Source organism: Pinus tabuliformis, chromosome 3_2 (genome assembly GCF_031772625.1).
Source record: "Pinus tabuliformis cultivar Carrire ecotype Pingquan chromosome 3_2, CPIR1, whole genome shotgun sequence".
NCBI classification, from domain to species: Eukaryota; Viridiplantae; Streptophyta; class Pinopsida; order Pinales; family Pinaceae; genus Pinus; species Pinus tabuliformis.
In genome coordinates, this window is record NC_142302.1 from 199,481,019 (window position 1) to 199,497,204 (window position 16,186).

A 16,186-nucleotide genomic window follows, 5' to 3' on the forward strand; every position below is an offset into this window, starting at 1 on the left:
AAATAAACTATAAATCTATATTCAAAAAGTTAAATTAGTTTAAATTCATTTTAATATAAATTCAAATCAAAATTCTTACATATAGATTATGTAATCATTTAATAGAAATTCGATAATTAAAAATAATGTTGAAAAAATATTCTTCTTTTTTTGTAAATCGGTCTTTTATTCATTATTCAAAAAAGTGTACATCATTAACAAAACACAGGTAGTCTCACCGTGACCAAGTTTGTTGACTATTGATAGTAGCAAGTGATTGTAAAACAAAACAACAAAAAGTAACAAAGGCCACAATTGAAAGGGCCAAAAGAACCAAAATACAAGAAAGATACATAAATCACCTGGTATCATATCAATTGTCAGAAGTGGTGGAGGCTAGGTCGTCCGGGGCTGTTCCAGGAGGTGGAGGAGGGCAGAAGGCACATTTCACATGCTCTTCGAAATGGGCCATCTAGGCCTCCAACTTTTCAAATTTCTTGGAGAGTAGATTTTGGTCGCGCCAAACCACCACCACACATTCCTGGTTATGGCACTGAAAATAGTGCATCTTTTTCAGTTTCGCCATAAGCTTCGTATGTTCCTCCTACCTCACACTCTCTGCGGTAGCCAATTTATCCATAATTGTCTGGATGAGGTATCGACAATGATCCATGCAACATGTATGTTGTTGCCCCCTTCCTCCACGATCCACCACCCCTTGACTCCATCATCCTTAGCAACGAGAAAACCCTTCTCAGTGATGACCTCTCATGGTGTGGCCACCTCAGCCACCAATTGAAACTCCCGGGCCTTTGCCTCGCCCAACCTCTAAACCATCCTTGCAATTGCTGCCAAATATTCCTCCCCCATGGCTTGCTGGAGCTAACGAGTGAAGATGACTACCCCTAGAACCACAATGTCCTGTATGTTGTCCACTAGATGTCGGTGCCTTCAGGGATAGGCTCCCACCACCCACAAAGTCTATCGAATTAGGCTTCGAATAGGACGACCTACATGAAATGTGAGGTGTTGGCCTCATTCTATTTCACTAGAAAACATTGACTGAAAGAGAAATGGAGGGATTCCCTCCTTCCACCACCACGATCGTCTGCCTACTGTCTGAGCCGAGCTATTGGGCACTCGATCTCACCACCAACAACACAGAATCACTGACGGGTGAGGGGAAAATTCTTCCTGCCACCCAGTATTCCACCTGCGACACACTATGCCACAAGGATGAAATTACCCTAGCTGAGGAACTAGTTTGGGCACCAAGAACAGAGTCTCTCCATGCCTGAACACGCACCTCCCTACCCCAATTGCTCTGCAAAATAATTCCCCACCCTCTGGTAAACCACTGTTTCTCCAGGATAAATGAATTATCCCATCGACTTTTCTGACCCACTAAATTTTTACGCATGATTAACCAATACTTCACCAGGATATAACCTCGAGGGAGCCGAAAGGACCATTGATGGTAAATCCACCACCTTTCCCACACTTGTCGCACTCACGACTTAGCAATTTCCCTCTCCAAACTCACACACCAGGATCTGTAATAACACCATTCACCATGCATGATTTTGAAATTGAGCTAAGCCTTGTCTAGGTTATAACAGACCTTCTCCCCGACCATGAACGCTCCCCTAATGCCACCACCTACAATGTACCCTTTGAGCGAATGTTTCACACACTAAAAGTTCAGTGTCCCCGATCTCAAGGTTCTTCAAACCCTTTTAACACACAAACATACACAAGTGCATGTCACCATTATCTAAATATTATTTTTGAATAATGTGATAAAAATATTGTTAAGTGGACAAATCTCATCTTGTGGACAAGATAAGATCTCCCTAGACTCAATGACTGAATCTAGTAACAAACAAACAAACTAGTAAATCTTTCCCTAGGTTTGTCTTTATTCAATAATAAATAAGAGTAATGAGATATAATATCCATACCTTATAATCAAAATGCCCGTTGAAGATCCTTGCTATGGTTTGACACAAGCTTTCAATTCTCAAAATCCAAACCTGCAAATACACTAAAAAACAAAGGATCAAAGGCATATGATATATAAATGATTCAATACAACCTATACTAGTGATCAAGGAGACTAGTACCTAATATCATAACCAATGGACAATGAAAGTAAGCATACAATATATCAGATCCAATGGACAATATAGTGAGAAAGAAACACTCTTTTATATTATAATTGAATGAGAAGGAGAGATACAACCCAACCTTGATGTTGGATAATCTCCTTCCAATAGTCTCCAATCCTCCTTTAAATGACAAGCTTCCAGCCTCAAATTGACAACATAAGTTTACATTAAAAGTTACCCCTTCCCCTCTGGTCTGTAGTGAATTTATAAGACAAGAGGAGAGGGTTAGAGATCCTCTTTCTAAGCATCATATCCACAAAGATGGGGATTAGGGTTCCATAATGAGAGGGAATAGATTCATGAACCATGGGATGAGGCCCAAATAGGTAGGGGCTCGATTGCTTATTTTTGTTATAATATTCCTGAACAAGGCTTCTAGAAATTGCTTTTCCTTTTTACTTACGTTAAAAGGTTGTTGTACTTTTTAATGGAAAAACAGAGCAACAAATTACATAAGCTACAATCATTAAAACTGTGTTTATACAAATAATTGCTAGGAAAAGTGTGACACTTCTTGAAAATATCTTTTTTAGTAATGTAATCCAGGATTCATGTTGTTTTCAAAATGGATTTTCTTCCAACACTATAGGGGGGTTTCTTGCAAGAGTTCATTAGATAGTGAGAGATCTAGATTTGCAGTCATCTGCCTAATGGTGACAAAATGAAGTGTAACAAATATAGAATTTTTTTAATATGAATTATATGTTATATTTAAAATCTTATCGTTGTTGTAAAGAAAATGATATAAAATTTTAAAAAATATCCACATGTTTTTTGTTTTTTTTTAATAGTCAATTATCCTTGTTGAAAAATATATTTCTATTTGCAATTTTTAAAAGGGAAAGGGAATAAGGTTCACTCATGATTTAGGGTTTAATATTCTTCTACTTGAGCGCAAGTTTCAATATGTTTAGTATGTTTATTGTTCAATATATTTAATGTTAGTGTTTTTGAGGCATATTAATTTTTATGAAGTATCTTCAAACAGTTCAATTTTTAAGGAGGATCTTATATTTATTGGTGTACTTTTTTATAATTTTCTAGCTAGATCCTACTATAACATTATATTGTTGAGCATAAATCTTCATTTTTTTGTGTGCCACATTCATTTCTTCATCTGCACATGAATTTCATTGTTGTTAAAAACTTTTTTATATTTTTCACAAAGTTCTCACCCATAGGGTTTTGCATCCCATTGGTAAAAAAATTTGAATATCAAACTGTTTCAAATAAATCCGTTATAAAATTATTGTTCAACTAGGTTGAAATAGAAAACATGACAAAAATATAATCAGGTTAATGCACATTTAGATGCATACAGAAAACATGCAAAACTTATAATCAGATTAATGCACAATTAGATGCATACATGTAGGTATAAAATGTTATCATGGGACTTGCTCAAGTAGCATATAAATATATTCCTATTCATAAAATGTGTAAAATTTTGTGCTATGCCAACAACCTACATTTTACTTTTTTTAATGTTGCATGTTGAATTGCAACATATGTAATATGTATTTCTATTTACAATTCTTGAAGGAAAAAGGGACTACAATTCACTAGTGATAAAATTGTTGGATGGTATTTTGGTTCAATATGTTTATTGTTCAATATATTTGATGTCACTATTTCTAAGATATCAATTTTTATGAAGCATATATTTTAACATGTTTAATATGATAAATATTCTTTGACATTTTTTTGTTTTGTTATATAATATAGAATATTTGCTTTGCTTTCAGGAATGTTGTTCATTTTCCCATGGATCCAACCATTTATATGTTTCTACCATTTGAGATTATTGAGCTTATATTTCATTGGATTCCTTTATCGATGTTGATAAGATTTCAAACTGTTTTTAAACAATATAATATTATTTTGCAAAACCTCATTCTTCTCGTTACTTGGAATCAATGTGTTGAGGATGAATTTGGATTTATTTCTTTGTTACTTCATGCCATGCATAACTTCCTTGTTGGATCCTACCTTAATGATAAAGGGCACATATCTTCCTTGTTTTTTCCTTTTTTTTCATTCTGGATAAACAATTCATTGTACAATTGGATCAATGATTGTGTTCACTACACCTATAATCTTTTTCCATTCAAAAAATTATTTCATAGTGAACCATTTTACAAAGACCTTTAAAAATCTTGGATCTCTTTCTCTTAGGTTGTGGAGATTCTTCTCTCTCTTGGAAAATGTTAGTCTATGAAAATATGATTGGTTGTGTTGAAACATATCTATAAAAACGTGCATTCACAGTTTTTGATTTGCAGTAGTGTTGACATAGTTTGGAAGAGGACAAAACTTCCTTATGATGGCATAACACCCCGAAAGGAAGCCGTCTTCTATAAAGGAAATTTTTTTTGGTTATATTTAGACCAAGATTATGAAGATTACCCTACATATGGTTACACTATCTATTGGTTGGATATTATATGAAATCAATGGTGTTTTTCATCTCTTCCTATCACTAACATATGATGTATGTCATTAGAATTGTACAAGAGCCAAATTCTTTGTCTTATTAACAATGCTTCTACCTTTGTTTGGTTGCTTGAAGAAATTGAAACTTTTTAATTTGTCTAAACTTGCAATGAACTAAGCTTAAAGTATTTTGAACATGATTTGGGGTTCATATGGAGATTGATAGATACTATTTATATGGATATTAATAGTAAATTCCTAGGCTGACTTGCTTTTCGTACTGTTGAAGGAAAGTACTTATGTTTAGTTGCATGGAAGTGCCATTAAAGGTATATGATTTGTTGACTAGATTTTGTGCAACAAAAAAATTACTAATGATGTATCCATGTTCAAAAAATATGGGTTCCATGTGTGATCACTTGAACATTTCAATGATCTCATTAAAAATGGAAATGTTTTTCACTTGTTCCAAATACAAATTCTATTGCTTACTGTTGACGGTTCTGGAAATCCATTAGCCAAGGGGATCTCCTCGATATGAAGTCCCAATTATACCTCACACTGTTTGGTATAGGAGTACGATCCAGTATAAAGGCCTAGTTTCCAAATATTCAAATATCTACCTTGGCTCTAGCTTTCAACAGGGGAGAGTTATGTAATGGTATCTTTAAACAATAAGGTACGTGTGCTTGGTGAGTGTGCAACACAACTGTGTGAAGGTTCTCTTATTGCAAAAGGGGGAGAAAAGTGAGCCTCTATGTGAGAGGTAATATTATCACCCAGGAAGAGACACATGCGAACTAGCAAGGTATGTCCAACATCTAGCGGAATAGTCCACAATGGATGCGACAATCGTTAAAACCAAAGTACATGGAAAGATCCATCCACCATCCAGCGGAATAGTCCACAATGGATGTGATGGTCATTATAACCAATAAGCAAGAAAGGTATGTCTAGTATCCTATGGAGTAGTCCACAAGGATGAGACAACAATGATAACCAATACAACACATTCCCAACAAGGTAAGCACTAAAACAACTGAAATAGTTCAACTATATTAGTACATGTGAAACAAACATGAATTACAAATTCTCAAAGAATAGTCTTACAAACATCCACAAGTCATGCATGGAAACATGCTGGCCTGAACAAGATTTTGTATTAAGAAAAAGTTCCAAGACACATATTTACATCATACATCACTAGCCCTAGTAGTGGGACATTGGAGCCACTCCTTGCTCCTCAAAGAACTGACTGAAACTCTCTATTCTTTGTGGGAGGAGCCAAGGTGAAAAGTCATTCTTCATACAATGAGGGGGGTATATATAACCACGGGTGATGCTTGACCCTTGTGATTGTTGGACTGCCCTCATGAACGTTCAACTTCCTATGACTTTTCAACTGACATGAATCTTCATATTCATGTGTGTCCATTATAATTCCCCTTTACATTACATTTGATTTACAATAGACATGGCCCATAATAGTGATGTGGCCTTTGAAAACTCATGACATGACTTAACATGACACTGTTGACATGGAATAGCTTGTTGAGGTAGTGATGTCAAGCCTTTGTTGCTGCTAAGTGATAGATGTGTAATTGGATGTGCTTTCTCTTCTCCTCCACATAGCTTGATGATGTGGGGTCTTCAATAATCTTTATTCTTGAGAGGTGGTTGCATGCATGTTTTCCCTTTTCTTGTACATGATAAGATTCTTTGTCCATCGAGCTGTAAGTGAGTCTTCTAGCATGTTTACTCCTTATTATCCTTCTTCATAGTCTTGCCATTATTTAACAGTGTACCTTTTCCTACAATTCACTCATGACAGGATGACATAAAATCCAAAAAATCCCTAGTCTAGAATGATGCATTGCTATCCATGGATTACGCCCGGGACAAGTGACAATTTGGGAAATAAGGCCCAATAACTATGCATTGTGCAGTTCCAGGTGACAGGGAGGGAGACTGGTCACTGATATTGCACAGAGCGCAGTGTAGGCTTGGTTGAGGAACTCCTGAGCACCGTCTTCACTGCCGAGAAAAGTTGCACAAAATCCATTGGGAAACATGATTGCACAATTGATACCATCAGTGGTTGTTGTAATATGGTACCCTGGGAGGCGGGTTTGTGCAATTTTTAGAGGCAAGGCGGGATTGGGCAATAGAGGGGCCTAGGAGGACATGTTTGCGTAGTTCTGGAGATCAGTGAGTCTTGAATGAGGGAGGACACTGGGGAGACACTTATGTGCAATTTTGGAAGGCAAGGCAGGCTTGGTTCTATGTTCATTGTAGGGTTCCAACAGGAAAGGAGGATGCTTGATGATTGATCTTCCGAAATGTGCAGTTCAGGTCAGGTTAAGAGAAGCTACTGCATAGTTCTTGGGATGAAGGAAATCTGCTCAACTATGGAATTACACAGTTAAAATGCCTTGGGGGTGTTATCACTTAAGAATTCTAATTTCAAAACAGCTCACATTAGTTTGATGGTAAAAAATTCAGTGCTAGTCTAGCTTTGAGTTTTTGTTTGCCTTAGAGTCTGAGTCTAAGGAGTCCACTATGCATCCTCATTCACCACTGGTCTCATAATTTACACAATTTCCATGTGTCAGCTTTGTTCAAAGGTTATTATGTGCTACAAATCCCTTTAGGTGATTTCGTAGTGCATAAGTCAGTTTTAGGTGTTTTCATAGCGCAACATGTTTCAGGTGATTTCGTAACGCAGAAGCTCGGTCTAGATGATTTTGTGCTGATCGGTAGCAGACCTTACCCAGCTGTCATGTTTATCAAAATCCATTTGGTTTGCATCAACAGTTGTCAGCTTATAAGGTTTTTAGTACCCCAGCAGATGGTGTTTCATTAGGTTTATCTGGAGCACTCTTTCCTTGGAAGAAGCCTTCTGTGGTAATCAGTGGAATCAATAAGGGATTAGACTGTGGATATCACATCATTTATTCTGGCACTGTTGCAAGTGCAAGGGAAGCTCTCATGTCAGGGGTTCCTTCTATTGCAATATCTTTGAATTGGGAAAAGGATGAGAGCATCGATAGTGATTTCAAGGAAGCAGTGAGGAATTATTTGAAATGGTCAGTATTCCTGCCTGGTTCACAATGGATACCAGTCTTGGAAGCATGTCTGTGCATTTAGATACACCCCAATGCTTTACTGCTGAAATGTATGCAGTTGACTTAAATGTTCCAGATGCACCAGAGGAACAGAAGATAAATCTTGCACAGGAGACTCTCCGTGGACTTTTGGCACATTCGTTGTCGAGGAGACGACAACGGTTGGCAACTCAAGCTTTTGCTAATGGGGATTTTCCAGCAGGGCAAGAAAATGCTCTCAGGAATCATATTTCATCCAGAATAGATGTCCATGATGATGCCGAAACCCATATTGCTGGAATTCATCCAGCATTCGATTTCTCAACTACGTCACCACCATCAATAATTACCGAAGGTTCTCAAGGAGGCCCATGGCGTAAAAAGATAACAGTTTTAGATGGAAAAGAGGATGAAAAGGATTTCCCATGGTGGTGTCTAGAATGTGTACTGCACGGCCGACTTCCCCCTAGAGAAAGTTTAAAGTGTAGCTTTTATTTGCATCCATACGAGGGAACAACTGTGCAAGTGCTTACCCAGGGAAAACTCAGTGCACCCAGAATATTGCGTATACAGAAAGTTATGAACTGCCGATAGCAATGTTTGCTTGTGCTCGTTTTGGTGTTGTTCATTCAGTTGTATTTGCTGGATTTTCAGCAGAGTCTCTTGCTCAACGAATTATACACCACAAAGCTAAAGCACTGCTAACTTGTAATGCTGTCCGCAGGGGTGCTAAAGTCATTAATCTGAAAGAAATAAATAGACTCTGCGCTGGTGGAATCATCTAAAAATGGAGTTCCTGTAGGTGTCTGTTTGACATATGCAGATGAGTTTGCATTAAATAAAAAACACACCATAGAAGAAAGGAAGAGACATCTGGTGGCAGGATACAATTCCAAAATACATGACCGAATGTGAAGTTAGATGGATTGATGCAGAAGATCCTCTGTTCCTTTTATATGCAAGTGGTAGTACAGGGAAACCTAAAAATGCTGCTCAAAGATTGCTGGTCTTGTGAACTTGACAAGTCTAGATCTAAAGATGTGCTCAGGGATTCATGGTGAATTGGTGCATCTAAAAGGGCTTACAAAATCAGAAGCATTAAACATTGGATGGTGCAATTGTATAAAGAACTCAAATTTAAACCTATGGCTGGGCTTACAAACTTGAAGAAAGCTGCAAATTTCTCGAAGTTTTGTTGCTTTGAATCTCAACATAAAGTCATTGCTGGTCTTGATAATGCAGTAGAAACTATGAAGACAGGGAAGATTGCCCTGATTGGTGTTTCTGTTTCTTGTCGCATACGAAAAAGCTGCCTTTGCTTAGCAACAAACGCAGTCTCAGTAGATCAGTGGGCATTCCAGTTCAAGCTGTGGTCTACTATACGGGATGACCAGATATGCCGTTTTACTTCAGATAGTAAAGAAAGGTTTCGGGGCAATGTTGGTGTTGTTGTCACTACATACAATATGGTGGCTTTTGGAGGCAAACGTTCTGAAGAGTCTGAAAAAATCATTGAAGAGATTAGGAACAGGGAATGGGGTCTTCTTCTTATGGATGAGGTACATGTGGTTCCAGCACATATGTTTCGTAAAGTCATTAGCATTACAAAGTCTCATTGTAAACTTGGGCTTACAGCTACACTTGTCCGAGAGGATGAGCGCATTACTGATTTGAACTTCTTGATTGGGCCCAAGTTATATGAAGCCAATTGGTTGGATTTGGTGAAGGGAGGATATATTGCTAATGTACAATGTGCTGAAGTGTGGTGCCCCATGACAAGGGAGTTTTTTGCAGAGTATCTGAAGAAGGAAAATTCTAAAAAAAAAAAGGCCTTGTATGTGATGAATCCAAACAAGTTTAGGGCCTGTGAGTTTCTCATCCGTTTCCATGAACAACAACGTGGAGATAAGATCATTGTTTTCGCAGACAATCTTTTTGCACTTACTGAATATGCAATGAAGCTCAGGAAGCCTATGATTTATGGTGCTACCAGTCATAGTGAAAGAACAAGGATCCTGTATACATTCAAGCACAACCCTGATGTTAATACCGTTTTCCTTTCAAAGGTGGGAGATAACTCAATTGATATTCCTGAAGCTAATGTGATTATACAAATATCATCTAATGTTGGTTCTCGGCGTCAAGAAGCACAACGTTTGGGGCGTATCTTGCGAGCAAAGGGTAAGCATCAGGATAGGATGGCTGGTGGGAAAGAAGAATATAATGATTTCTTTTACTCCTTAGTATCTACTGATACACAGGAAATGTGTTTGTGTTAGCACACATGCACATGGAAAAAGCTTACAACACACGAAGGACGTGGCACTTATTACTAATTCAAGAAAATCAACATGGCTAATTACTTCCGAATATCCTTGAGGAAAACAAAGGCATAAAAACAGGGACAGTTTCCTGTTTCTCAGCAGAGGTAAAGGGATACGTCATTAAGGACCAGTAAGAAGCTTCGAGCATCCATCACAGCTAAACTAAAAAAGACCAATTGTCAGAGAATGAGCCTGTTTTCTCATTTTTCTCGTAGGAGCACCATCTTGATTGTAATAAATGATATGTTCAGCATGATGTCGAATTAGAATCCTATTTTTTTTAGGTTTCTAGAGCTGTCAATTTGTAGTCTGCTGTATTTATTAGTTAGTTTCAAATGTTAGTAGGTGTCATCATAGGCAGAATTGGAGTTCCCCTCACGCTGGAGGAGGAACCTCAGTTAGGTAGAAGAGCTCTATATATAGGAGAAAGAGCAATGTAATCAGGGTTGGAAAATTTTATGATACAGCTTGTATTTGGCTTATGTAAAGACTCATTTTCAGTAATATAATTTTGACTTTACTTCTCAGGATTCATGAAGGATTTCTTATATTAAGAATAGGTGATCTTGTCCTTTCCATAATTTTTACAGTGGTATAGATGTATAATCACTCAGAATTCACTGAATGTGCTCTGATTTCCTGTATGCATTTATAAACTGTGGTCCTATATGAGTTATGTTCTGAATGTCTAAATGCTGAGTGCCCTGACTTCTATGTAAGGTTGAGTTCACTGTTATATTGAGGTGTTGTTGACTCCATAAGCCCAATGGATAGTTGTTTAATGTATTTCCAGCATTCATATTTTTCACAGTTGTTCTATAAGAGTTAGCCATCTTATCTTTAATCAAAATCATTCATCCTTTAAGAGAGAGCCCTCTCAGGTTGAGGAGGCTAAGCCTCAGCCTAAAGTAGGTCTGAAATAGTTACTTAGAGTCAACCTGACCAGCAGCCTATCAGGACCTGATTTTGAGATAACATTTTGGTGCGTCTGCCGGGAGCCTGAAGATTACTCATTCCCGAAATCATGAAGCTGAACTTCTGAAGGTAGCAGGAGCTCAGAAGGTTTTCGAGGCTGCAATCTACCTTGGCAAATCCATTGTTGAAGAATTCAAAATTCATAGATTCATGGTGATTTCACTGGAGTTATGAAGGAACCAGATGCTACCATTCTTATTTCAAGGTATGCATGCATAAATTTTTCAGGAATTCATGGTTTCTCAAATCATTTTCCAAAGGATGCATATTTTCTAAGGAATGGTCCAAAATTCAACGGAGAGGATTTGAGTTTAACTTTGAAGCATATATCAGATTTCTGTGATTTTACTGAGCTTCTTAGAGTTAAACATGAGGATGTTTGCATTATGTTGTTCTATGATTCATTTCAAGGGAAATGTAAACGGTGGATTGAAAGCTTTCCTGCCAAATCCATCAAGTCATTTGAAGACTTTTGGCTTATGTTTTTGGAGGAATGGATAGATAGATCAGAGGTGGTGGAAAACTCTCCTTCAATTCAAGGTTTCAAACAATGGAATAATGATCATAGTAATGGAGAAACAAATGAAAATTTTTCTTTGTCCTTGTCCTCGTATCTAAAATCATTTGAGTGTAAGGCAGAGGATAAGATGAAATTTTTGGATGAAGTTGCTGAGGACATTGAGAAAGACATTGAAGGTTTACAAGGTCAAATTCAGGCATATAGTCTTCATAATCATGATCATTATTTTCAGAAGCTTTCTATGGCAGAACACAAGGAGAGAGTGTTGCTTCCTTTCTCTTTCACGATTGAGGAACTGTACACTGTTGTTGAAGATCAGTTTGCACAACCAGAAAGTTACGAGAACCATCAAGTTGATCATGCATTCTGGAATCCTATAGCTGACTACATGGAAGAGTTTTACTCTCCAGTGTTTCAGTTTTTCTATGAAGATCAGAGGCAATTTCAATGGCAGCGGTCATCACAATATCATAGTGGCTCTGAACTCCGATGCAATCAAAAAACTCAAATATCAAATAAGACAAATGATTGGCTACATTGGAAATTTCACATTGAATGAGCTGAAAGAAGTTTGAAATTGGTAGGGTAGGTAGGTAGGAAAATGCAAATAAGCTCATGGTTGACTGAGCATTTTTTTCAGTAGATGTAGATTTCTTTCTCCTACAGTGATCATCAAGCTTAAGCCTGAGGTGAAGGCCCAAGAAACTTAAAGGAGATGCTTGTCAAGCAAGTTTCTGTTTGTCATAAATGGATAAGGCACTGGACATACGAGTTCTTAGTGTACTACAGGAGCACACTATCCCAAGTGGAGCCACTGTTATCACTTAAGAATTCTAATTTCAAAACTGCTCACATTAGTTTGATGGTAAAAAATTCAGTGCTAGTCTAGCTTTGAGTTTTTGTTTGCCTTAGAGTCTGAGTCTAAGGAGTCCACTATGCATCCTCATTCACCACTGGTCTCATAATTTACACAATTTCCATGTGTCAGCTTTGTTCAAAGGTTATTATGTGTTACAAAGCCCTTTAGGTGATTTCGTAGTGCATAAGTCAGTTTTAGGTGTTTTCGTAGCGCAACATGTTTCAGGTGATTTCGTAATGCAGAAGCTCGGTCTAGATGATTTTGTGCTGATCGGTAGCAGACCTTACCCAACTCTTATGCACTAATAGGCTTAAAATCAGGTCCTGATAGGCTGCTGGTCAGGTTGAATCTAAGTAACTATTTCAGACCTACTTTAGGCTGAGGCTTAGCCTTCTCAACCTGAGAGGGCTCTCTCTTAAAGGATGAATGATTTTGATTAAAGATAAGATGGCTAACTCTTATAGAACAACTGTGAAAAATATGAATGCTGGAAATACATTAAATAACTATCCATTGGGCTTATGGAGTCAACAACACCTCAATATAACAGTGAACTCAACCTTACATAGAAGTCAGGGCACTCAGCATTTAGACATTCAGAACATAACTCATATAGGACCACAGTTTATAAATGCATACAGGAAACCAGAGCACATTCAGTGAATTCTGAGTGATTATACATCTATACCACTGTAAAAATTATGGAAAGGACAAGATCACCTATTCTTAATATAAGAAATCCTTCATGAATCCTGAGAAGTAAAGTCAAAATTATATTACTGAAAATGAGTCTTTACATAAGCCAAATACAAGCTGTATCATAAAATTTTCCAACCCTGATTACATTGCTCTTTCTCCTATATATAGAGCTCTTCTACCTAACTGAGGTTCCTCCTCCAGCGTGAGGGGAACTCCAATTCTGCCTATGATGACACCTACTAACATTTGAAACTAACTAATAAATACAGCAGACTACAAATTGACAGCTCTAGAAACCTAAAACAATTAGGATTCTAATTCGACATCATGCTGAACATATCATTTATTACAATCAAGATGGTGCTCCTACGAGAAAAAGGAGAAAACAGGCTCATTCTCTGACAATTGGTCTTTTTTAGTTTAGCTGTGATGGATGCTCGAAGCTTCTTACTGGTCCTTAATGTCGTATCCCTTTACCTCTGCTGAGAAATAGGAAACTGTCCCTGTTTTTATGCCTTTGTTTTCCTCAAGGATATTCGGAAGTAATTAGCCATGTTGATTTTCTTGAATTAGTAATAAGTGCCACGTCCTTCGTGTGTTGTAAGCTTTTCCCATGTGCATGTGTGCTAACACAAACACATTTCCTGTGTATCAGTAGATACTAAGGAGTAAAAGAAAGCATTATATTCTTCTTTCCCACCAGCCATCCTATCCTGATGCTTACCCTTTGCTCGCAAGATACGCCCCAAACGTTGTGCTTCTTGACGCCGAGAACCAGCATGAGACGATATTTGTATAATCACATTAGCTTCAGGAATATCAATTGAGTTATCTCCCACCTTTGAAAGGAAAACGGTATTAACATCAGGGCTGTGCTTGAATGTATACAAGATCCTTGTTCTTTCACTATGACTGGTAGCACCATAAATCATAGGCTTCCTGAGCTTCATTGCATATTCAGTAAGTGCAAAAAGATTTTATGCGAAAACAATGATCTTATCTCCACGTTGTTGTTCATGGAAACGGATGAGAAACTCACAGGCCCTAAACTTGTTTGGATTCATCACATACAAGGCCTTTTTTTTTAGAATTTTCCTTCTTCAGATACTCTGCAAAGAACTCCCTTGTCATGGGGCACCACACTTTAGCACATTGTACATTAGCAATATATCCTCCCTTCACCACATCCAACCAATTGGCTTCATATAACTTGGGCCCAATCAAGAAGTTCAAATCAGTAATGCGCTCATCCTCTCGGACAAGTGTAGCTGTAAGCCCAAGTTTACAATGAGACTTTGTAATGCTAATGACTTTACGAAACATATGTGCTGGAACCACATGTACCTCATCCATAAGAAGAAGACCCCATTCCCTGTTCCTAATCTCTTCAATGATTTTTTCAGACTCTTCAGAACGTTTGCCTCCAAAAGCCACCATATTGTATGTAGTGACAACAACACCAACATTGCCCCGAAACCTTTCTTTACTATCTGAAGTAAAACGACATATCTGGTCATCCCGTATAGTAGACCACAGCTTGAACTGGAATGCCCACTGATCTACTGAGACTGCGTTTGTTGCTAAGCAAAGGCAGCTTTTTCGTATGCGACAAGCAGCAGAAACACCAATCAGGGCAATCTTCCCTGTCTTCATAGTTTCTACTGCCTTATCAAGACCAGCAATGACTTTATGTTGAGATTCAAAGCAACAAAACTTCGAGAAATTTGCAGCTTGCTTCAAGTTTGTAAGCCCAGCCATAGGTTTAAATTTGAGTTCTTTATACAATTGCACCATCCAATGTTTAATGCTTCTGATTTTGTAAGCCCTTTTAGATGCACCAATTCACCATGAATCCCTGAGCACATCTTTAGATCCAGACTTGTCAAGTTCACAAGACCAGCTGAGTTCACAAGACCAGCAATCTTTGAGCAACATTTTTAGGTTTCCCTGTACTACCACTTGCATATAAAAGGAACATAGGATCTTCTGCATCAATCCATCTAACTTCACATTCGGTCATGTATTTTGGAATTGTATCCTGCCACCAGATGTCTCTTCCTTTATTCTATGGTGTGTTTTTTATTTAATGCAAACTCATCTGCATATGTCAAACAGACACCTACAGGAACTCCATTTTTAGATGATTCCACCAGCGCAGAGTCTATTTATTTCTTTCAGATTAATGACTTTAGCACCCCTGCGGACAGCATTACAAGTTAGCAGTGCTTTAGCTTTTTGGTGTATAATTCGTTGAGCAAGAGACTCTGCTGAAAATCCAGCAAATACAACTGAATGAACAGCACCAAAACGAGCCCAAGCAAACATTGCTATCGGCAGTTCATAACTTTCTGTATACGCAATATTCTGGGTGCACTGAGTTTTCCCTGGGTAAGCACTTGCACAGTTGTTCCCTCATATGGATGCAAATAAAAGCTACACTTTAAACTTTCTCTAGGGGAAAGTCGGCCGTGCAGTACACATTCTAGACACCACCATGGGAAATCCTTTTCATCCTCTGTTCCATCTAAATCTGTTATCTTTTTACGCCATGGGCCTCCTTGAGAACCTTCGGTAATTATTGATGGTGGTGACGTAGTTGAGAAATCGAATGCTGGATGAATTCCAGCAATATGGGTTTCGGCATCATCATGGACATCTATTCTGGATGAAATATGATTCCTGAGAGCATTTTCTTGCCCTGCTGGAAAATCCCCATTAGCAGAAGCTTGAGTTGCCAACCGTTGTCGTCTCCTCGACAACCAATGTGCCAAAAGTCCACGGAGAGTCTCCTGTGCAAGATTTATCTTCTGTTCCTCTGGTGCATCTGGAACATTTAAGTCAACTGCATACATTTCAGCAGTAAAGCATTGGGGTGTATCTAAATGCACAGACATGCTTCCAAGTCTGGTATCCATTGTGAACCAGGCAGGAATACTGACCATTTCAAATAATTCCTCACTGCTTCCTTGAAATCACTGTCGCTGCTCTCATCCTTTTCCCAATTCAAAGATATTGCAATAGAAGGAACCCCTGACATGAGAGCTTCCCTTGCACTTGCAACAGTGCCAGAATAAATGATGTGATATCCACAGTCTGATCCCTTGTTGATTCCACTGATTACCACA

General features: G+C 38.0%; 1 protein-coding gene and 2 pseudogenes across 1 annotated transcript; 2 read left to right on the forward strand and 1 right to left on the reverse strand.

The window, feature by feature from the left end:
• Positions 1-7,663: 7,663 nt before the first annotated feature.
• LOC149180449 (uncharacterized) lies at positions 7,664-8,278 on the forward strand. Its single transcript, XM_089413881.1, has one exon. The coding sequence runs from the start codon at positions 7,664-7,666 to the stop codon at positions 8,276-8,278; it is 615 nt and encodes a 204-aa protein (XP_089270007.1).
• Positions 8,279-8,829: 551 nt separating this feature from the next.
• On the forward strand, positions 8,830-9,963 carry LOC149180450 (general transcription and DNA repair factor IIH helicase/translocase subunit XPB1 pseudogene; annotated as a pseudogene).
• A 3,724-nt stretch (positions 9,964-13,687) lies between these two features.
• Positions 13,688-14,819, reverse strand: LOC149180451 (general transcription and DNA repair factor IIH helicase/translocase subunit XPB1 pseudogene; annotated as a pseudogene).
• Positions 14,820-16,186: the final 1,367 nt, after the last annotated feature.

Coding starts and splice junctions, on each gene's coding strand:
- LOC149180449 (XM_089413881.1), top strand. CDS start 7,664: ATGGTCAGTATTCCTGCCTGGTTCACAATGGATACCAGTCTTGGAAGC.